The sequence below is a fragment of the Antechinus flavipes genome, chromosome 1 (genome assembly GCF_016432865.1).
Source record: "Antechinus flavipes isolate AdamAnt ecotype Samford, QLD, Australia chromosome 1, AdamAnt_v2, whole genome shotgun sequence".
Taxonomy (NCBI): domain Eukaryota; kingdom Metazoa; phylum Chordata; class Mammalia; order Dasyuromorphia; family Dasyuridae; genus Antechinus; species Antechinus flavipes.
The window spans coordinates 427,721,135-427,744,816 of record NC_067398.1 but is presented as its reverse complement, the minus strand read 5'-3'; the positions used below and the strand labels follow the sequence as shown (position 1 = coordinate 427,744,816).

The window sequence follows — 23,682 nt, the reverse complement described above, 5'->3', positions numbered from 1 at the left end:
CTTAATAAATGCTTACTGATGGACTGATTGTGCCTATCTACCCATGAAATGGAAAATGTGGGGCCAAACCCATTATTTAATTTATAAGGCCCATACCTTGTGCATTCCCTTATTAAGATAAGGGAATCAATAGAATGATCTCAGAACAGCAATCTAAGTCAAGGCCACCCAAGGACTTTCAGGCAGAACTAGAATGAATACTTTTAAATTTCTTCATCATTATCTTAACCAGACTTGGTATCTTTCATTTTCCCAAGGGACATATAATAAATCAAAGTCATTCAAGATGATGTTTCCTTACTTACAGTCTAAACAATGAATTTCCACCAGACTTTCCCTTCTATTTAACTTTTATTAAAAGAAGTGCTAAGGTACTGTGATGCAGTACTCATATTTATTACCAAAATTATTAACAAATATACAAAACTTATACATGTAATTTTCTTACATCCATTTATTCTTCTATAATACTGTATTTGTTCAAGTAGGTTATCTACAGTATGTAAACATCCCTCGGCTTGATCTCACACAGATTAGGAAAGCCCTCTAACCCATGTAATTATCAGATACCTTTCTTATTTGGCTTTCTTTCATAACATCTAATCTTCACATTGGGCACGTGGAAGAGACATCTACAGTGCAAAAGAGGCAGATTTCTTTTCTGGTTTCATTCTGATCAGTTTAGCAGTACCACAGTTAAAGAGCTGAGAGGAGAATAAACATAGGCTAACATTTCAGGAACGGATTACTAATAATGCCAATGACTCTTGCTTCAGCCATTCAACTTGAGCACAAAGTCAACATCTCTTCCCTCTCCCTCCCTGCCCCAGCCCCTGTCCTCATGCAAGGCAGATAGAAGCCTAACCTTGTCTTAAAAGGGTGTTTGTTTGTTTTAAGAATTTCACAAATCCCAGAACAAGTAAGATTCATTTCACACAAAAATACCGAGACTTCAGTTTCTTGTTTTCTTTTGTGCGGGTTGATTTCTGTGGTTTGGTGAGCCAGTAAAATCCCTAACTGGAAAATAAAATAAAATGAATGTGGAAGTATGGCCATATCTCTGCTGGCTATTTAACTCCCCCCCACCCTCCCCTTTTGAGCTGAGGATTAATATCTGTGTCCATAAGCTTCTTTATGATCCAGGCAGCAAAGTTCTGCAGTGAAAGGAAACCCTATAATGCCATAGCAATTGGATGCCAAAGATTTAAATACAGCCATAAAAAAGGATAGTCCCCTTCCCCCATCTCTTTTGTTTTACCTTTCAATTACTTAATTTAACCAAGTAAAGCTGATTCAGAGAACTGTTTTCCCCCTCCCCTCCCCCGTTCTCACTCTCCAGCACAGTATTGCTATTTTAGAAGACCATACCCATGTTCACAGAAACATCTGATGAGAATGGATCTGTATTTGGACGTGCACTGCATTGTGGGAACATTGTGGGTCCCTCTCCCCCATCAATTTGTTACCACAGTGGCCCATTGCCTTCCGTAACACCATACATTTCTGCCAGCTTTCGGAAACGTGGTCCCCAGTCTGTTAGAAAATCATAGCTCTGGTCTGAGTCTGAAGTGACTGACTGTAAGGAGCTCAGGGACCCTGCCACAGAGCCATCCCCCTCAAACATGTACGTCTGGAGGGAGTCAAAGGGAGGGGCCCACAGATCCATGTCAGCTTCATAGAGCTTGGCTAGCACATAGCTGTGGACGTTGCTGTCCATGGTGCATGTCTGAGGCACATATCGAGACAGGCTCTCAATCTCGGGCAGCATGTCCTGCCTCATCTTGGCTGCTGCCCCTGTCTGTGCCTCCCGCGGATTCCACATGGCTGCTATGTCAAAGGCCTCTGTGTCTTCCTCCCCACCTCCTTCATCATCGTAGCGGACAATGTTCTCATGTATGTTCTCCTCATCATCAATGATGTAGGGCTGCTTCCTATGCCGCCTCATGGATAAGATAAGCAACACCAGAACTGTGAAAGGCAAACAGAGTGGCCAACAGAATCAGGATCCAAAGGGATCTCAATAGACTGAGATAATAGTTCAAAATAGCATCTCATTTATCTCTGAAGTTTTATCTTCTTTAAGTTTTGCTCTTAGGCTAAAAAAAAATATCAAGCATTAAAATAGAGATAAGAGAAGACCTAGCTTAATGGTATTCCATATGAAGAAGGTCTGGGGACTTTAAATGATTGCATGTACATTATGTATCAATAGTGTTTCATGGAAGCTAAAAAGTTAATATGATCTTAAACTGTAAGAACTGAAGTATCTAGCACCAGGGAGGTTATAACCCCTAGCACCTATCCAAATTAATCAACAGTTAAATTATTGTGATCAGTTCTCTTTCCCTAGAAATATTCAAGCAACAGTTTGTCAAAGATTCTGTAGATGGGAATCTGACATTGGATGTCTTCACCTGTTGTCCCATAGGCAAATCAAACTAAATAGGGCCCAAACAAAACTTACCATTTTTCTCTAGAACTTCTCTAAATTTGTTTGTTTCAATTGATTGCATTATCATCCTTCAGTCATTAAGTTTCATAACAAGGAATCATCCTTGATTCTTCCCTCTCCTTTTCCTTTCCCTGTATAATCAGTTGCAAATGTCAATTCTACCTAGATGGTCTATTGCATTTGTCCACTTTACTTATAATATTATTTCCCCAGTTTATGTCCTCAACACTTCTCATCTGGGCTATTGAAAGCTTCTAATTGGTATCCTTGCTTCCAGTCTATCCCCTCTGTAATCTATCTCCCACACAGTTGCCAGTGTTAATCTTCTTAAAAACAGGACTGACTACACGCCACTCTACTCAAAAATCTTCAGTGGGTATCATTTCCCTATAGGACTCTCTATATTCCTCACTTTTGTATTTAAAACTCTTCACAAACTGGGCTTAGACTTATTTTATATTATTATGCATCACATATTTTGTGTCATAGTCAAACTAACCAGTTTGTGTTCCATTAAGGAATTAACTTCATCACCTCTTCATATTTGATGGATTCAATGATCTTAGCTACTAAGTGCCTACTTAGTAGGGGTGCAGTGGAGAGGGTGCCAGGCCTGGAGTCAGGAATACTCATCTTAATAAGTTTGAATCTGACCTCAGATACTTGCTAGCTTTGTGACCCTGAGCAAGTCACTTAACTCTGATTCAGTTTCCTCATCTTTAAAATAAGCTGGAGGAGAAAATGGTAAATGACTTTAGTATCTTTGCCAAGAAAACCCCAAATGGGATCATGAAGAGTCAGACATGACTGAAATGACTGAATAACAACAATCCTGATTGATAAACGGTCAAAGGATACAAACAGCCAGTTTTTTGAAGAAATTAAAACTATATGCAATCATATAAAAATGCTCTAAAAAGCAAATTAAAAACTTTGAGGAGATATCTCCTTTTACCCCTATCAGATTGGCTAAAATGATAGGTGCTCTTCAATTAGGGAATGGCTAAACTAGTTGTGGTATATGATTGTGTTGGAACACTGTTGTGATATAAGAAAGCATGATCTGGTTAATTTAGAAAACTATGGAAAGACGTGGACCTATGAAAAAATACTATCTACCTCCAGAGAAAGAGATGACAAATAGAAATATGCATGGTATGGTCTTATATATGGATGTATTTGTGTGTGTTTGTGTGTGTATGTGTATATACACATGCGCATTCATATGTGTGTGTGTTTATAGATGTATGTGTATGTGTGCATATATAGGAGGGAGTAAGGGAGAAAAAAGAGAACAAAAAAGGATTTCTCAAAGTGGAATTTTATTGTTTTAAATTGAATTCTTTTATGTTCTGCTTTGTACATAGAAATGTTCTTTTTTTCTTTTTGTATTTGTTTTAAATGAATTAAAAAAAAATAACAATACAAATGACTCCTAAATTTATATACCTAACGACATTTCAAACTCAACATACCTAAGTCAGAACTTATATCCATCCCACCCCCAATTCATCTCTTTTCCTAACTTCCCAGTTTATAAAGGGCCTCGCCATCTGTTTAATTACTCAATTACAACCCTAGTGTTCTCAATGCCTCGTACTCAGTTACTCCATATATACACTCAGTTGCTAAACCTTGTTGTTGCTATCTCTAAATTTTCATAAATCTCTACTCTACTCATATAGTCATCACTTTATTTCAGGCTCTTTTCACCTCTTGCCTGCATTTTTGCAATACATTCCTAATTGTTCAACTCTCTGTCCACTCCAGTCTATTTCCCACAAAACTGCCTAAGTGATTTTTCTGAAGTGAAAACCTGCCTATTACTGATAATTGAATTGTAGTGGCTCATTATTACTTCTAGAATTAACCATAAACTCCTTTATTTGGCATTTGGAGCTTTTCACAAATTGTCTCTTTCCTACATTACTATTCCTCTTACCTATTACTTCCTCCCATATTCTACATAGTCAAACATGCTGTTTACTCACTGTTCCTCTCACACAATCCATATGCCATACATCTTTGTATTTGCTTTGTACTTTCCCATAACTAGAATGCTTTTCCTCTTCACTTAAGGACTCTTTGAATTTCTGGCTTCCTTTAAAAGTTTTGGGTCAAGCCTTCTCTAATAAGAGGGCTTTCCCAGGTCTCCAAGTTATCTTGTGTCTTATTTTCTACCTAACTATATATGTACATGTTGTCTTCCACATTAAAATGAAAGATCCTTGAGGAGAGGACTGCTTCATCTTTTTATTCCCAGTACCTGGCATGAGGCAGGTATTTAATAAATGCTCACTGATTGTTAGACATATGCTAACAATATCCATCTCTCTTAATATCAATGTTAAGAATCAGGCTCTATTATATTTACATATATTAACATATTTGAATATAAATGTAATTACATAATTTATAATACTTTTTATTGATTAATGTGCTCATTGGTGCAGTGAGTAGAGTGCTATGTCTGTAGTCAAAAAAACTTGAATTTAAAACTGGCCTCAAATATTTAGTAGCTATATGACTATGGGCAAATCACTTTACCTCTATCTGCCTTTGTTTCCTCAATTGTAAAATAAGGATAATAATGACACGTATCTCCCAGGGTTTTTGTGAGGATCAAATTATAAAATATTTGTGAAGCTTAGCGTTGTCCCTTTGTCTTCTGCCTATAACCTAAAATCTCTCAGATTAGCAGCAGAAGAATCAGTATCATCATTTTATTGATTAATGAAATTAGGTCTAAAAATAGGTAAATTATACATAGTAAATATTATGGGTAGGATTCAAACAAGTACTTTCTCATTTCTCTTGACCCATCTCCCTGTTCTTGTTCCTGTCCTTCTCTCCTTTTCTCCCTCTATCTCTCTGCCTATCACTTCTGTCTTTCCCTTTGTTTTGGTAGAAGGAGAATGCATATTGATGAAATCAAAGAGCTTTGATATAGCAAAATATATACATGAGAGGTAGTATGGAAGAGAAAGTATACACACACACATATGTTCATGGGCTTTTTTGATATTTCTTGTTTATGAACTATTTAAATTTGAAAATCACTCAAAAACATTTCTTATACTCACATACCTTACGGAATAATGCATAACAGAGAAGCCCAAAATGTCTAGTAGTTTCTCTTAAAAAAAAAAAAAAGGTGGAACATAGAAACAATCTTTGTTCTTTAAATAATCCATCATCCTTGGAAAGGCATGCAGCAAGAAAGGTAAATTATGTCAAGGAGGGAAGGAATATCCAATTGAGTATAAGAAAAATAGAGAAAATGAGAACTGAAAAAAAAATGATCATGTTAGTAACTAAGTACCACACTTTTAAGATCTGTCCTTGCAGGTTTGGATAATATTTTATCCCAAGAAATATATTCTTTCCAGAACATGTTCAGTGGGGTTTAAAGGCGAGATAGAGATAATCCCATTGAGCTGTTTATCTCTGTGACTGAAGACATTTTCTGGAAAGTGTGTTGAAGACTTCTATTGATTTTGTGTGTGTGTGTGTGTGTGTGTGTGTGTGTGTGTTTTGTTGGAGCTGGTGAACAGTGACAGCTTGACAACCCTTGAAAGTCAGATTATAATTTATCCAGTGGTAAAACACAGAGTGTGGTCATATGCACAGCAAGAGATTAAGGATTGACTAAAAATACACAAAAATGACTTTAAAGAACTTGAAATATGAACTAGAGTTTGTAAATGCCAAGTAATGCTGAAAATACCTAACATTTTCAATGTACTTTAAAATCGATCATTTAGACAGCATATATTTGTTGGATTCCGACTATGCCATCAGCATTGCTACAATGTGGGGAGAAAAGAATTATAAAGTTTAGTTCTTGCCCTCGAGGGGCTTGTGTGTCAACTGACAGAGAGGATTGAGGAAGGAAATTTGTGGTCTAAGTACAAAGAAGAAAATGAAACATGAAACCACCAGCGAACACTACAGGATAGCAGGTCAAATGTTCAATGGTTTGATAATAATAACTTGACTATTGCAAAGTGCACAAAGTGCTTACATAGATTATTTCATGCGATCCTCAAATAACCATGTGAGGTAGATTCTAATATTATCCTCATTTTACATTTAAGGAAAATGAGGTTCATAAAGTTTATGTGAGATATAGGATTATATAACTAGTAAGGATTCAAACTTGAATCTTAGGATCTATTCACTTTGTCCCCCCTGTCTCTAAGCACCTAGAAGTGTAGCTGGAGATCTGAGAAGGGAGTGATTCATACGGACTTTGAAAAAAGGCTTTAAGAGAGAGGTAGCCTTCCAGATAGGTATTGACAGAAATGTAGTAGGGTTTGCATCTTTTTAAGGGGAAGAACAGAGGCTGTTCCTGGTAAGAGGAACACAAGAGCATTGTTATGTAAGTGGGAATGCTTGAGGTGTATTTGTAGGTCTGTGAGAAGTCTGGCCTGAGTTGAATGAAAGTTAGCTGCTAAGAAATAATGGAAAATAAGGTTGGGCAGGATAATAATAGGTATTAATCTTGTCAGGCTCTGAGAGTAAATATTGAAGGTAACAATGTCCATAGCCCAATTTATCTCAGGCCTAAAAACAAGCTTTCTAGATCTGCACCATTCACTCTTTGTCCCCTTTCCTCTCCTTCTTAGAAAGCTACTCATCTTTAGGGTAAATCCCTATTAATCTTATTAGGTATTCAAACCCAATATCTACTATCTTCAAACATGCTCCATTAAAGTCATTAAACTTTCATAATATTTAGGTGATTTGAATCAAATTATGAGTACTGAGTGTTGTAGACTTCTGATTTCATCAAAATAGGGAAGAAACTTTCTCTTCCATTGGAGATCAACTACTATTCTGCAGCTTGAAATCTTAGTTATTTATGGCACTGAGAGACCAAGTAACTTAGAAAGGGCCTCTGTGCCAGTGAATCAGACAATAAACATTTATTAAGTGCCTTTTGTGTGGGACTCATTGTGCTAAGCACTGGATATACAAAGGAAGGCAAAAGGCACTATCTGCTCCTAAGGCACTTATAGACAGAATTTATATGAATTTAAATTCAGATCTTCCTGATTCTAAATCAAATGCATCATCTCCTATGTTATACTGCTTCTCAAGCTCCAAATGATGCGCTGAAAATCACAATAACCAGGTTTTCTGTATAGTGGCCAAAATCAGCTGCACATAATTTTAAGGCCTTCCCATAAGTTCCCATCTTAAAGTGGAGAGCTGCCTCAGCAAATCTGATGTGACCCTTTCCTCACTAGGTCTGTAGGAATGTCTCAGTGAAATGGATGGAAACCTTCCTGGTAATGAGGTGCAGCTCAGAAGAGTGGAAAATAAGATCAATCTGAAGGGGCAGGGCTGATTGCCATCAGCTTCCATGCCACCTGTGACCTGCTGCTTCTGGAGCCTCTTGGGGGCTTTCTGTGCACTGAAATGCTGGCTCTTGAACTCTATTCCTTGCATAGGCAGCTTCTTTTGTGGGTCGGGTTGAAGCAATTATAGAGAGCCTATTTGGCTGAAATAACTAATGCGTGAAATATGAAGTTTCTTAAAAGAATGTGAACAAGGTTCCCAGAAGCCCTTTTTGGGGGAGTGAAGGTTGGCAGTTTGGGTTCTCAGCTGAGGGTAAATAGCTTTTCATTCCTTCTGTTTGTGACATTCGGCTACCTGAGTGCTCCTCGTGCCATCCAATGGATATTTTAGGAATTGCAATAAGATTCTCTTCATCTCTCTTTCCAGTAATAGGAAACCAGAGGAATCAAAGACTAAATAAAGTTGGAATTGAAAGGGAGCGAAGGGGTCATTGAGTCAAACTTCTTTTTATAGATGAGGACTAAACCTCAGAGGCAATTTTTCTGGCTCTAGTATTTTTCAGATCTCTAAAGGTTATTTGGAAAATCACATGGTGTGACAGAAAGAATACAGGACTAAGATTCATAAGATTCTTCTAACATTGGCAGATGTATGAATCCAGTAAAATTATTTAATCTCTGTAGGCCACAGTTTTCACCCATGTAAAAGAAGCTTGATTTCTAAAGATCCTTGGAGCTCATACTGAGGATTAAATTCATAGGATCATATAAATAAGTCTAGAAGGGACCTTAGAGGACATTGAATCCAACCCCTTTATTTTAAAAATGAGGAAACTGAAACTATTATTTGTTTAGCCATTTTTTCACTTGTGTCTGACTCTTTGTGATTCCATTTGGGCTTTTCTTGGCACAGATACTAGAATGGTCCTTCTCTAATTTGACAGATGAGGAAATTGAGGAGAATAAAGTTAAGTGACTTATCTAGAGTCACACAGCTAGTAAGTACCTAATTGCCCTTTAAAAAAAATAGAAATATTCAATTTGGAGAGAAGTATACTTATGGGAGTTATTTTCAAATATTTATTAAAAGAAAGGTGATATCAATTTTTTTTCCCAAAGGGCATAACAATGAATAGAAGTAGAGAAGTAGAATTATGCTTGATAGAGGGAAAATTTCCTCAGTAGTAGAGCTATCTAAATGTGAAGTGGGATGCTTTGATAAGTACCTTTCTTGAGGTCTTCAGATAAGCCCCACTAGCATCTTTGCCCCCAAGGAAATATCCCCCCCTGCCCTTTCTGCCTTCTTTCTATGTGTTGACTTATGCCATCAGAATATTAGTGTTTTGTGGGTAGGAATTCTTTTTACATTTTGCAGAAAGGATTATTTTTCAGGTGTGGCTCGGTTGGACTAGATGGGCCACTAAGATCTCTTTCAACTCTGAAATTCTGTACACCTCTCCCTGCTACTTTTCAGTGTTTTCATCAAGAAGGAGAAACCTTTTTTTCCCTTCATTTCTATTGGGACAATGGGAAACCTAACATATCCATCTACACCTTGGATTTCTACTAACAGCATTAGCAAGTGACTATTTGCATGTTTAATATTATCTAAATAACCATTTTTGTGATTTCCTCCCCCTTCAAAAATTCACTTGTAAACTATTATAGTTGCCTTCAATCTTCTCTCCAAGCTGAGTATGAAAATTATTTGATTTTTAGTTATGAGAATCTTTATGTATTACAGACATGCTCTTATTTTCAGGATCAGATTTAGATTTTTAGAAAGCCAATCGAGGAAAATTTATGTTATCTATTTCACATAACTCAAATGTTATCTTCATTTTTAAGAAGAGGAAACAAATTCAGAGAAATAAGTCCATAAGTAATCCTACAAGTCTGTCTCCATAAAGAAAGTCTGGCCAATGGTAAAATTTGACAGGAGTAGAAAGGCCTTAAATATCTCCTTTGAACTTTTAGCGATGCCTTAAATTCTACCTAGCATTAGGGCTTTTTTTTCTCTTAAGGTACACATATTCCTGGGAGAAATAACTCATTGAGTTGCTGAATAAATGCTTATTGATTGATTGATTATCAATCATTAGCAATTGTTAGCTGATTCCTGCAGGATTAGGATTCAGAACAGGTAGGTTTTGATAGGGAAAAAAGAGGGAAAAATAAAGTAGGAGGGGGAGGTCCAAAGAAGACAGAGTATTTGGGGAAGTAGGTTCCTATCAGTCGTGAGGGAGGAGCAGTACAAAATACAAAAAGGGGAAACAAGAGGAGAATCTACTTCAGAATAGGGACTACCCTAGACATCTTTGTAGACTTCTTTACTTATTCTAGTGCCCAATATGTAGAATAAGCTCAATATATACTTTAGATTTGAAATAAATTGAAATGACTGCCAAAGACAAATTTGCCTTACTGCATCACTTTACTGCCTTAAATACTCAAATGGATTTGGAATTGTGATCTCATTAAATTGGATGTGCCCTCTGATGATATCTGCTACAACTTAGCTATGTCTGTTTATGCTGTATGTCCCTTGTCTATGTCCTCCAGAAGTCTACCATAGGGGATTCACTCAATGTGCTAGGAGCCTTCCTCCTTTCTCTTAATAGTATGGGAATACTAGTGGAGAACCCTGGGTACAATGTCATTTCTTGCTTCTTGTGAATGACCAGTCCATCCTCTCTCCTTAAAAGCTTCTTAAGATACAGTGAGGCACAGAAAGGTAAGCACAGGCTCTGGGTCAAAAGGCCTCGCTTTAAACCTCAGATCTGCCATGAACATTTTCTGTAACTTTAAATAAATCACTTCATCCCACTGTGTCCTAATTTCCTCATCTTTTAAAGAAAAAAATTAGGGGACTGAATCAGTTAGCCTCTAAAGTTCTAGCTCTATGAGCCAATCTGGTCTTTAAAACTTCTCAGTAGATAAACATTGTTGTCTGCTCACACCCCCTGTTATCTTCTTCCCTGCCTTCTGTAGGATACTCATTCTTAATTTCTTAACTCTTATATTCTATGTCTTGCTGGCAAACAGCAAAATTAATAGGGATACTTGTAAGACTGACTTTGGCTTCTATAGCTTAATGGTTAATTCACACTGAGTTCCAGTTTCCATGACAATGTCAGAAATGAGCTGGAAATATATGGGGGAGAGAGGGCCAGGATACACTTGATATAGCTCTAACTGATATCAGTGAGTCCAGCTGGGCACATTTCAGTTGTCCAGAAATGGCTTGATATCAATTATTGTTAGCGAAAGATTGGGTAATAATAAGCCTCTGAGGTTCCCACCTGCCTCTTGAATCTAGATCAGGTTTTTAAAATTTGTTTGTTTTTTGTTTTCATGCACAGGTATTAGGAATTTGATCTGGTAGTTTTATTTTCTTTGGCTTTTCTGTTGACCTTATAATGAACACATCATTCAAAGCAGCTGTCGCCATTACCATATTTTTGCCATATGAGTGCCCACATATTCTCTAAGTGCCAAAAAAGTTTTACAACTGGTGTTGTATTACATTATTTTTTATATATGTATATTTATTCACTTTCTATTTATGCTATCTCTATTTACCTATTCTTATTTTCTCCCTCATCAAAATGGAAACTCTTTGAGAGTTCCAATGGTTTCAGCTCTTAAAACAGTATCAGGTACTTCCATAGCAGGTGCTTAAGAAATATCTTTCAATTGATTGACAGGTTGATGGATAAAACAAAACTGAGCACTATCCCTGCCCAATAACCCCACCTGACATTTATAGAGCATATTAAGGTTTGCAGAGGCCTTTTTAGACATTATTTTGTTTGGTCCTTACAACAAGCCATTGAAGCAGGTACTATCATTATCACCATTTAACAGATATGGAAGCTGATGCTCAGAGAGTTTGACCTATTTGTCCATCATCACCCACTTGGTAAGTTTCTTCAATGAGTTTTGAACTCAAGTTCAAGGTCCTTTCCATTATAATATATACTTTTTGGAAAAACCCACACTCAGCAAGTGGTAAATCCAGTGGAAGTCGGGGAGATGGAGACATCTCTAGTCCTTGCCCTCCCACTCACTAGTTTTGAAACATTTGACAAATCATTTCACAAATCCAGAGACAGAACAAACCTAAGGCAGCTGAATCTTCCTGACTTCAGGCTTGGCACTATGATTTATATAAAGCATTAATTAAGATTTCCAAAGTTAGCACTCGTTACTCGGGACAGCTACCACTTACCTAGGAGCACAAAGATGCAGGCCAGGATGGCGATGAGGGCCCCTCTGCTCAGGCTGACCGGGAGCATGTAGGCCTCGGCACTGCAGGACATCACATCCCCCTCATCATCACAGCTGCACACTTGGACTGTCAGTGTGCCCGTGCTGCTCAGCATGGGCCTTCCATTGTCTGCAATCAGGATGGGGAGGTAAAAGACATTCTGTTCCTGCTGTCTAAAGCCAGATCTCCTGGTAAGAATCCGGGCAGTATTGTCTGACGTAGGGAAAAGAAAAAAAAATGATTTGGGGAGGTAGAGAGAGAAGAAAAAAGGTCGGGAGAAGATGCACAAACAAGTGAATTCAACTTTTCTGATGAGGGAAGAAAGAAGAGAGAAGAGTGACAAGAAGACAAGCCTCTGCGATGTTCCCGTGCGTGCTCTCCCTCGTTTTGCATGCATCAGCGTTTGGCCTCTGTTTCCCTGTCTGATTTTTACTTGCTCCCAGGCAGAACATTGAGACCTGGGAGGCAGGGCCCTTTCAGGAGAGTGTCCTTTCCTTTGTGACATAAACCGCCCAGGGCTAACTGTCAGCTTTCAGATCTCACCAAAGTGTCTTGGGAAAGCCAGACAGAAGTGAACAATCAAGGGCAACTCTGGTCCCTGTTTATTCCTACTCAGCAGCTTTTCAAGGCCTTACGGCTGCTTTGAGCCTGAAGTTAAAAAAAAAAAAAAAAACAGAAAGAAAGAAAAAACAAAGAGGCTAAAGAGACCTCAGTGAGCAACCCTGGTGATTATGGCAGACTGCTTATTTCTGTCACATTCCAGCTGGATTCGAGATCCTGTTCTTTACTATTTTCTTTTTTGTCCTCTCAAAGGCAACCATCAAATTTGGGTATCTTTGGAAAAGGGTGTTCTTTTAGCAGAAGCTTATTTGAAATTCCCTAGTCATAAACTACTGACACTTTCCCATGAGTGGATTAGTGGTAGGGATGCCATTAACTTGGAAACAGATTTAGAGATCAAATTTGGGGGATATTTGATCTTGATTGGTAGCTCAAGACTTTCCCTCCCTTCCTCTCCTTCCTCTCCTTCCTCTCCTTCCTCTCCTTCCTCTCCTTTCTCTCCTTTCTTTCCTTCTTTTCCTTCCTCTTCTTCCTCTCCTTTTTCCCTTCCTCTCCTTTCTCCCTTCCTCTCCTTCTTCCCCTTCCTCCTCTTCCTCCTCTTCCCCTCCTCACCCCATGAATTGATCTTGTTAAAATTCAGGTCTTTTTATCTCATGGGCCCTCTTGGGCAGCCATATGAAAGCTAGGAATATTTTTTCAAAATAATGTTTGTAAATACCTAATATAAACCATATAGAATTACAAGGGGAACCAATTTTATTGAAATATATGAAAACATATTAAAACCTGAATTTATGGAATCCAGATTAAGAACTCTTGATGTAGTAGAAAGAGGTGATCCTGAAGTCAAGAAAGAGTTCTCAAATCTCACCTTGGACTTTACTAGCTATATGTCTTCAGTTTCCTTATCAATAAAATGGGGGTAAGAGTTGTAGTACATTGCATATAATGTCAGACTTTTTTTTCCTATAAGTTAGTTTTGATAAACTTTCTTTTTATTCCTTTTTTAAAGATCATTTGATTAAAAAGGATGACACTCCTGAAGGGACTGGGGAAGATATATAGGGGGATATCTAAATAATATAAAAACAAAAGATATATCTCCCTTCTACATAGTTTTGTGATTCACATAAGAAAATGGTATGGAAAGATAAATAGGTTGCTAAATCATTAATGTTAAAATTTTAGATAAAAAGTTAGCTTTTGTGAGGTCATCATTTGAAAACTATATATTAGCTACAGGAACTATATAGTATAAGTTAATCAATTTTTTTCCTTCCAATATAGGTTTAAATTATATGCAACATGATGTTCTTAATAATTTTTCCATATTTTCAGTATTCTCCAGGTATGTCTAAACTAGAGAATAGTTTCACTTTTTGAAAAAAACAAATAGATTTGAGGAGGGGAAGTGTTTGAAAGAAATACATTAGAACATATTAATCGTGATGCTGAAAGATTCTAGTAGCTAATCAGTCTAACAAAATTTCTGTCTATCTATCTATCTACCTATCTATCCATCTATCTATTTAATCACTTATTTGACTTTATCTTATAGTTTGCTAACCCTTGGTCTAGACTAAAATTTGTAGTTGAATGGACAGTCATTAGAACTCATTTGTTAATATCTGTATAACTATAAATATGTTTATCTATTTCTATAGGTGCATATAAATACATGCATATAGTATAGATTTTATATATATATATATATATACATATACATACATAAATACATTTATATTATAGATACTGAAAAAGGTCAATAAACTGGTCCTAGAACTGGCCATGAAGAGCAAAGCAGTCTGGATTGCCTTTGGAAAATTTCATGGTTCTCTCAATAGTCCCAGTCATCTCTCTGAGATAAAGAACCATCTTTTGAATACTGTATTCTTTTCCATTGTGGAATATGAGTCTGAAACTTAAAGTTGAAGATCACTCAAAAGGCAGTAGGGATTGTAAAAAAAAGAATGAGGAATTCACATAAGAATATATATAAAGGATGGCATTTGAAAAATGAATGACAAGACTAGGAGGGGCAATTAGTGAAAGCAAGAGATACCTAATGAGCAGATGATTACTTTCTTAAGAGCTTGAGTCATGTGGGAAGGGCTTCTATGGCAACTGCATGTGAAAAATTTTATGGTTATCCCTCAAATTGGGCCAGAATCAATGGGCTGTTATCTTCATTATTGGAGGGAATACACATCATCATAGATTTGATAGAACATTGGTATATTTTCATCTAAAATTGCTCAATCATTTCCTCCAATATACAATATTTCATGGTGTCTTCAACTGTTAGACAAAGATAATAACAGCACCTACCTTGAAGGGTTATTGTGAAAATCAAATGAAATAATATTTCTAAGAGTATTTAGCTCAGTGGGAAAAGTTTCCTGACAAATCAATGTGGTTAAATGTGGCATTTATCATGAAATGTTTTATATATATCATAGTTATTGATATTTATATCTTTCTTCCTGACTAGCGTACTATTTCAATGAGAACAGGTATTGCATCTTTTCTATATTTTTTGTATCATTCAATGCTGTTGTTCCCAAAGACAGATGTGATATATAAATATGTTCCAGGTTAGGAAGACAACCAGCACAACAGAGATTTATGTGTGAGATTGAGATTATTTTGTGGAGATGAGAGATTATTGTGTGTGAGCACAGCAGAGAGGGCAGTTTGACTAGAGTTAGACTGTAGTAAAGAGGAGCATTGTATAATAAAGTTGGAAAGTTAGGTTGGGGCTGGATCATACAGAGCTTTAAAGGTAAGAGAGATAAGCTTCTATTTGATCATAGAGTCACTAGAGAACTTCTGGAATTTGTTGAGCAGAGTAGCAACATGATCAGAGATTTGCATTTTTTTTGAGTATAATATCCTTTCACAAACATAGTGTAGATTTGGGAGTCTCAGATCTTTTTCTAAGAATTCTACAATAAAATGTACTTGTAGAGAAAATTGGCATGGGAAGACAGCAAAAGTTTATGCTTTTTGTTGAAAATTGCTGACTGGTGTTTCTGGGACTGTTTCAAGGAATTAATCATTTCCTTTCCTAGCTATCCTGCTTTAGTAGCCTTTCATATATGGGTGTTGGCTCCAAAAATTGATATTGGAAAGGGACCCAAAGTAACTCAGAAGAAATCTTGGACCCAATATTTTGCAACATTTTTTTTTCTCTATGTAGGTATCATATCAAATATCAGTGTGAAAAAAAAGTGTACAGTCACTCCTGTGTGGCTATCTGATAGATTGTGATATGCTTTGCCAGAAATTAATAGTTTTAAAAATTCTTTTCTATGATTTTCTTTCCAAAAACTACTTGTGAGGTGTCAAGGGCTATTTTTGTAAGTAAGATTCCCTATAAAATAGATAAATGGAAAATAATTTCTGACCAACAAAATGTCAACGGTGATAGAATATAGCTATTTCAGATTAAGGTTTTTGATGACTTTCCCATTAAGTTATCACAGTGATTCTATGACCAAAATGAGGAAACCTAAAAAAAGTAATCTTGATATTAGAGATTTGGTACTGTGAGATCAACCTTTGTAGCAGGAAAGATTAAAGAGAGTTTGAAAAAACTAAGCAAAATAATGTTGAATGGGAATCTACCTGTTAGTTGCACAATAGTTGTTCTGAAAACAAAGACTATCTAATTCTGTTCTACCCCTGATCCCAAATCTAGTATCTATGCATTATGATTTTCACAATAAATTCACGATCATTTTTAAAAAGTAGAGTTAGATCTAAAAACAGTGTGTGTGTGTGTGTGTGTGTGTGAGAGAGAGAGAGAGAGAGAGAGAGAGAGAGAGAGAGAGAGAGAGAGAGAGAGAGAGAGACAGAGAGAGAGAGAGAGAGAGAGAGAGAGAGAGAGAGAGAGAGAGAGAGAGAGAGAGAGACCGACCTAGATCAAGGTCTCTCCTATGAGTATTAAATACTTATTAGTATCCACTTTTTCCTAAGATTTTTACAAAATGAATTCTGGAGAATTTTCATGCTTTTGTTAGTTAGACAGTTGGTCTCAAAAGCAGGAAGACTTGGGATCAACGAATCTTGGCTGTTAAGTCTCTGGGTAAATTACTTAACATCTTAGTGTTCTAGACAGCCCTATAAGACTGTAAAGTGAGATATATATATATAACCTGAATAAGTAAAGGGAATTTCTTCAACTTGGAATTCCCTATAATAATGACATTACATATGTGCTTCCTACAGCACTGATGATATGAAGAAAACAAGACTACATTAAAAAGAGGTTAGCATAAATTGGTAGAAGGGGATGCTATTTATAGATTCATAGACTTGGAAGTAGAAGGGATTGTAGAGACTAGTTTGTCCAAACCCTTCATTTTTTAGGTTAGGAACTGATGTCCAGAGATATTAATGATTTACTCAAAGTTATACAGATAGTAGCCTCAGAAGTGGGGTTTGAACCTGAAATTCTCTGATTTCAAAGCGAGTAATTTTTTCATTGTATTATGTTGAATAATATTTTGTTTTCTCATATTAAATATTGGATTTCTTATTGAAAGCAGGCTCTATTTAATGGAAGAACTCTATAAATACACATTATTCTAAACAAAAACTAGTTAAATTGTTGTTCTTTTTTAGACTGAACCATAATTCAGTAAGAAGCTGCAGTTTTTTCTGAGGAGATTTTGAAATTTAGAGATGTGTATTTCCACTCTAGTGGTGGTTCTAGCTTATTAGTCACAGTCCTTCGGTGATCCTAAATGATAAACACTGAAGTTTCCCCTATTTCCTTATCGGGTTCTAGGTTATCCCCAACTCCATGATTCTTGGATTGTGGTGACTAGATGCTATATCTGCTATCCATCTGTTTGTGTCCTGAGTTAAGGTAATGGAAAAGGAAAAGCTGTTATGTTATCATGAAAATACTATTATGTTTTCACTTTTTTTCCCCACTGGAGTATATATGTGTATATATGTGTGTGTATGTGTGTGTTTGCATATGTATGTGTGTGTGTGTGTGTATATATATATATATATATATATATACACACATATACATATACATATGTGTATGTATACATATAAAGATTTTTACAAAATGAATTCTGAGAATTTTCATGCCTTTGTTGGATAGAGAATTATTCTCAAAGGCAGGAAGACCTGGGATCAACAAAGACCTGGCTGTGAGACTCTGGGTAAATTATTTAACCTATTAGTGTTCTAGGCAGCCCTGTAAGACTATAAATTGAGAATATATAACCTGAATAAAGTAAAGGGAACACACACACACACACACACACATACATACTTCCTATTTATAAATCCTATAATTATCAACAGTAGCAGAATATTTGCATGGTTGGAAGAATAATATACACAAACAATTTTAGAGCCAAAAAAAAAGACCTTAAAGATCATCACATCCAACCTCTTCATTTTATAGATGAAGAAAATGAGACAAGTAAGTGCTAAGTTAAGGGTTAAATAAGGGTTAAGTGATTTAGCCAGAATTTCATGGTTAGTAAATATCTGAATTCAGATTTCCTGAATCCAAGTCTATTCATGAGCCACCTACTTGCCTCTTGAAGGTGAGTGGCTAAGCTAGCATCTACCTACAACCTTTATTATCTATGTGACCATAGCCAAGTCATAGTTTGTCTTATCTGAAAAGCTAGTGGTAATAATAATTGTAAACCCTTTTCAGAGATGGAAGGATCAAATACTACAATGTATAACACTTAGAAAATTTTCAAATATTATATAAATGTCAGCTCTGATGAAATTGAAAGAGAGCTGAAAGGAACCTTAGAGAATACCTAGTCCACATGCCTCCTTGTACAGATGAAGAAAATGAAGCATAAAGAAATTAAATCACTTAGCATCCTAGAATAAGTTTCTGAGTTAGAATTTGAACTGAGATCTTCCTGATTCACACTCAGCTGCCTTCTTTATTACATATTATACTGCCAGCACTGCATGACTCATCTAATTCTATTAAATGGATAATAAAGAAACCAAGAATTATGGATTTAAATTTTATATTAAATTTTAATGGCTACATAGTTTTAATATTTTAGAGTATCAAAAATGTTAATTAGGTTTTTTCAGTTTAGGAGTAGATCAAAAGGTAATAAGACTCCATAAGATGTCCAGATAAATTGAAGTAGCCTATTGATAATTTTTCAATGAGATAAGTATTTTAATAATAATAATACCTAACATTTATATAGTGTTTTAAGGTTTGCAAAGCCCTTTGAAATAGTATCATATTTGATCATTAGAATAATCCTGTCAAGTAGGTGCTATAATTATCCCCACTTTTCAGATAAGGTGTTTGGGATTGAGAGAGGATAAACAATGAGCCAAGGTTTTGGCACAGAAATTTAGTTAGAATTTAGTTAACTATGTGAACTTGGGCAAATCATGTATCCTCTCTTAGTCTTGGTATTCTCATTTATAATATAAGGATTTTTGTTTAGTCATTTTCAGTCATGTTTGATTCTTCATGACTCCATTTGGAGTTTTCTTAGCAAAGACACTGGAAAAGTTTGCCATTTCCTTCTCCAGCTTATTTTATGAGGCAAACCCTGACTTACCCAGGGTCTCAAACAGCTAATATTTAAGGCTAGATTTGAACTTACAAATTCCTGATTCTGGGCCATGCATTTTATCCACTGTTTTACCTAATTACCTTTCAATGGAAAATTTAATAATAATAATAATAACAACAATAATGATGATCATAGTTTAAGTCTGTATTTGAACTCAAGTCTTCCTGACTACATCTACTGTTTTATCTAGTGCTGAACTTACTAGGCAAAGAGAAAAGAGAAAACTGTGGTGGTTTTATCTTTATCTTTAACTATTTTTTTCTGCTTTTCTTCAATATTTTTCCAAGATCTTTTTACTATTTCTCCTTCTCCTTTGGTTCCTGTCATACAAATGCTCCTTTTTGGCTTTGCTTATTTTCCTTTTCAGCTCATTTTCTTCCACTTTCCCTAAACTCTTTTACCACATTGACAGAATAGTAAAGAAGAATCACAGCCAGAGAAATGAAAGGAATGTTTGGAGCCAGAGGGGAAGATGCTTCATCCCTGATGCCCTGTGGAGAAACTTAAAGAGGTTCTAGTTGTCAAAAGAACAGCCAGATTCTTTACCCTATACGAGCTCAAGGGGCATTTCTCCTACCTTTGAGCAAAGCTTTATGAATTAATAGTAAGTCTCGCTTAGCTTCAGATGTACAAATCTGCAGCAGGCCCATCAGGGGGAAACTTGGAGCTGCTGGGAAATATGCATTCCCTTATAGCTGGGAAACATGCTTTAGAGAAAAATGGGCACATCCACGTGACCTGAAGTCTTCTCTAATCAGCAGGTATCATTTGGTGTTACTGGAAATAGCGCTGAAATGGAAAGCATCACCAGCCCAACTCACAAAATGAGCATCGCCATAGTTAACAATCTGTGGCCACTCTCATTACCTTGATTGTCCCTAAGGGTGAAGTTGGGGTTGTTAGCTGCCTCAGGAGCCAAGCTGTAGTAGAAGTGCTGACCATCTTGCGGGTCATCCTGGTCTATTGCACTCACCGTCTGAATCAGCTATAGGAGGATAAGAAGGAAACCGAGTGAAGCAGCTAGAGACAATTGAAAAACTTTTACAATCCATGAAAACCCAGCATTCTTGCTTTCCAATAAGTACTTTATTAAGTCAAAAAATGAATAACTAACACCCCACTCCCACCCCCAGCACAACATTCACCAAGAACATGAGGGAACTATGGTTTTGTTTGCAGTTGGCAAAAAGCAAATTAAACAGCTTGTTTGAAGTTTACTCTGAAGAATCGCAGCCATGGGCACAGAACAGGCTTCTCTTGGGGCAGAGTAAAGGAGGCAGATTTAAAAAAAAAAAAACTTTTATTGATATTGTTTGTTTTTATAGAGTCTAAATTTCCCTTTGTGTTCCTTTTCCTCTATACTCTAAGAGAGTTTTGTTTTGTTTGTTTTTTGTTCTGCTTACTATTCTTTATATCAATTCATGCAAGACTTTCCATGTTTCTCTGCATTAATCACATTTTTGTACTGCACTTTTCACTCTCCCAATTGGTTTATCCAATCTCCAATTGATGGATATTTATTTTGTTTGCTGTTCTTTGCTACCACTAAGAGTGTTGTCATAAATATTTTAGTGTCTATGAAGGAAGTGCGTGTGTGTGTGTGTGTGTGTGTGTATGAGAGAGAGAGAGAGAGAGAGAGAGAGAGAGAAGAGAGAGAGAGAGAGAGAGAAAGAGAGAGAGAACGAATAGAGAGGAAAAGAGGGATAGAGGGGCAGAGATTCAGAGAGAGGGAGAACACAAGAATGCACAAGAGTGCTAGCTTCTTGAGGTCTAGTTTAATAGTGGAATTTCTGGGTAAGGATATTTTAGCCATTTCTTTTGCAGAATACCACAATTGTTCCCTAGAATGGTTGTACTAATTCACAGATAACTGGAGCTGTTTTATTAATAAAGGACTTAAAGCAGTATCATGCCTACCCTTCAGTATTTCTGTTTGCTTTTTGTGATTACTTAAAACCTCAGAGTTAGTCCTTTCTTTGGAAAGAGTTAGTCTTTCACCTGAAAGCCTTCTCTGATCAAATATAGAAGTGACATGTTATTATTTTAGTGTTTATTAACACATCAATGAACAATTGATTTTTAGGCTACAGATTTCTCATCTAGGAGAAAAATAGGATGCTGGGTGAGAGAAGTACAGGGAAGATATAGTATGATGATGGAAGTGGGGTGGAAGAGGGTTAAAGTTAGGATTTTGCTAAGGGTGGGGGTCAATGGAACAGAAAAGAGGGAGAGAAAGAAACAAAAATAGACAAAGAGAGACAGAGACACACATACAGACAGAGATAGACAATCACAGAGACAGAGAGAGAGAGAGAGAGAGAGAGAGAGAGAGAGAGACAGAGATGCACATACAGAGATAGATAGTCATAGAGACACAGAAAAAGAAACAGAGAAATACAGAAAGAAAGAGGAAACATACACAGAGAAGATAGACACACACATACACACACACACACATACAGAGAGAGAGAGCAAAAGAACAGGTAACATTGGCTATCAGGTAAGAGAAAGAACATAAAAAGGGAGCCAAGAGCTTACTGGAGGTACTTCTTGCTTAGTTTATAATTTTGCTTCATATTTGTTCTGCTCACATATTTCTGGATTAGCTTCAGCATATTCTATCCTTCTCTGGGTTTTCTTTATTACTTGATACCCTGGAAAAACCTTTCTTCCCCTTCCCAACTACATTGCTAGATATTTTTAGTGTTTGTTAAAATGAGAAGTAGCATGGCAAAGTGGACATAGAGTTAACCTCAGGAGCAGGAAGACCTGGATTCAAGCTCCTCTGACATGTTGGTTATGTGACCTTAGATAAGTCCCTTAACTTTTTATTGTATTAGGATACTCTCCAAGACTTAAAGTTGCCGGAAAGATGATACTTGCTTTGGTAAAGTTTCCTTTCCTGAAAGTTTCATAAGTTTAGTCCCCTTTTAAATCTAGTACCAAGCAGTTGATTAAGGGAGAGATCAACAAATCAACAAACAAGCATTTGTTAAGCACCTACCACATACCAAGCATTATGAGACATAGCATTATTTAATGAGTGACTACAAAGAGATGGACGTGCAATTCTGCACATTTATCAGGAAAGTCATTTCAGAACATGACACAGCCTTTTTAGAATAAAATTGTGAGGTTACTTGTTTTAAAAATGAAAGGGCAAATCTGCATGTCTGGATCTAGGTTAGGAATTCCCTCTAGTCATTGTCCTAGGCAATGACAGATCCTTTCATCAAGTCTTACTTGGGTTATAATATGCAATTTTCATTCTTGCCCTCAGTCATTCAAAAGTATCTTGTATGATTCATCTCTGTGTCCTGTTCAAGGTCATTTGCCAGAAAAAAAGCAAATTCACACTTTCTTGGAGACAAAGCAGATGGCCTAGTATGGCTACTGCAACATAAGGAAATTCAGCTTTTGATAAATTTAGTTGCATGTACAGAAGGTGATTTGAAAAATAGACCAAAAAACCAAACCAATCATAAGTCCTGGAACCTAATTCAAAACTTTCAATTTTCAATAGCCAGCTAAAAAAGAAAAAAAATGTCAGGATAAAAAAGGGCTATCAGATTGAAATAATGACTTTCATGAGATGCTCTGGATGCTCAACTCTCAACTTTGTGTTAGTAGATTATGCTTAAAAGTGAGTCTATTGTAGCACATTTTAAATGAGACTACAGAAAGGTAGATTTTTCTTGAGTGATTCCATTTAACAAGAACAATAGTGAAAATCTGTGAACTTGTCAGAAAATATCTTTTCTCCCCCTAAAGTTCTCTAAGAAATATGGAAGTTGCAAAGATGTCAAGAAAACCTCTCTAGGTTACAGAAATTTTCAAATGGAATAAGCTTCTTTGGGAAGGAAGTAGATCCTTAAGCAAAAGTTACATGACCACTTGTCAAGTGTATTATGGTAGAAATTCTTTTGGGGTATGGGTTAGGCTAGATAGCTGTTTAGATTCCCTTCAACTCTGAAAATTTGTGATTTTGTGAAAAGCAGAAAATACTTTCTTTTCTAAAAAATTTCTAAAAATGACAAGACTTTTTAGTGTGCTCTAAAAATGAGTCAACATTTATATAGTGTTTTAAAGTTTTCAAATATTCTACATAAATCATCACTTTTGATCTTCACAACAACCTTGAGCTAAAAAGGTTCTTATTATTTCACAGATGAGCGAACTGCCTGGTCTAAAGTCCACAGTATTAAGTATCCAGCAAGATTCAGACGCAGGTCTTGTTGCCTCCAAGTCCAGCACTCTATCTACCACGCCAGTAAGTTCCCTTTACTTCTCAGTTCTTTCTATGCTTCTAGGAGAATTATTAGTTTTTGAGCTTTGGTTGAGTTATATGGGGCAACTCAATGGATAGAGTGCCAGGCCTCGAGTCAGAAACATGAATTTTCTTGAGTTCGAAGTCACTTCACTTTGTGTACCTCAGTTTGCTCATCTGCAAAATATGCTGGAGAAGAAAATGATAAGCCATTCCAGTATTTTTGCCAA

General features: G+C 36.3%; 1 protein-coding gene across 1 annotated transcript in view; it reads right to left on the bottom strand.

The window, feature by feature from the left end:
* Positions 1–436: 436 nt before the first annotated feature.
* CDH20 (cadherin 20) overlaps positions 437–23,682 on the bottom strand; it is a 286,461-nt gene continuing 263,215 nt past the window's right edge. Inside the window, exons 11-13 of the mRNA XM_051969897.1 lie at positions 20,053–20,170; positions 11,987–12,238; positions 437–1,968 (exon numbers count right to left, since the gene is read on the bottom strand). Coding sequence (XP_051825857.1) covers positions 1,463–1,968; positions 11,987–12,238; positions 20,053–20,170 — 876 coding nt within the window. The 3' untranslated portion in view covers positions 437–1,462. The remainder of the gene's footprint in view (positions 1,969–11,986; positions 12,239–20,052; positions 20,171–23,682) is intronic.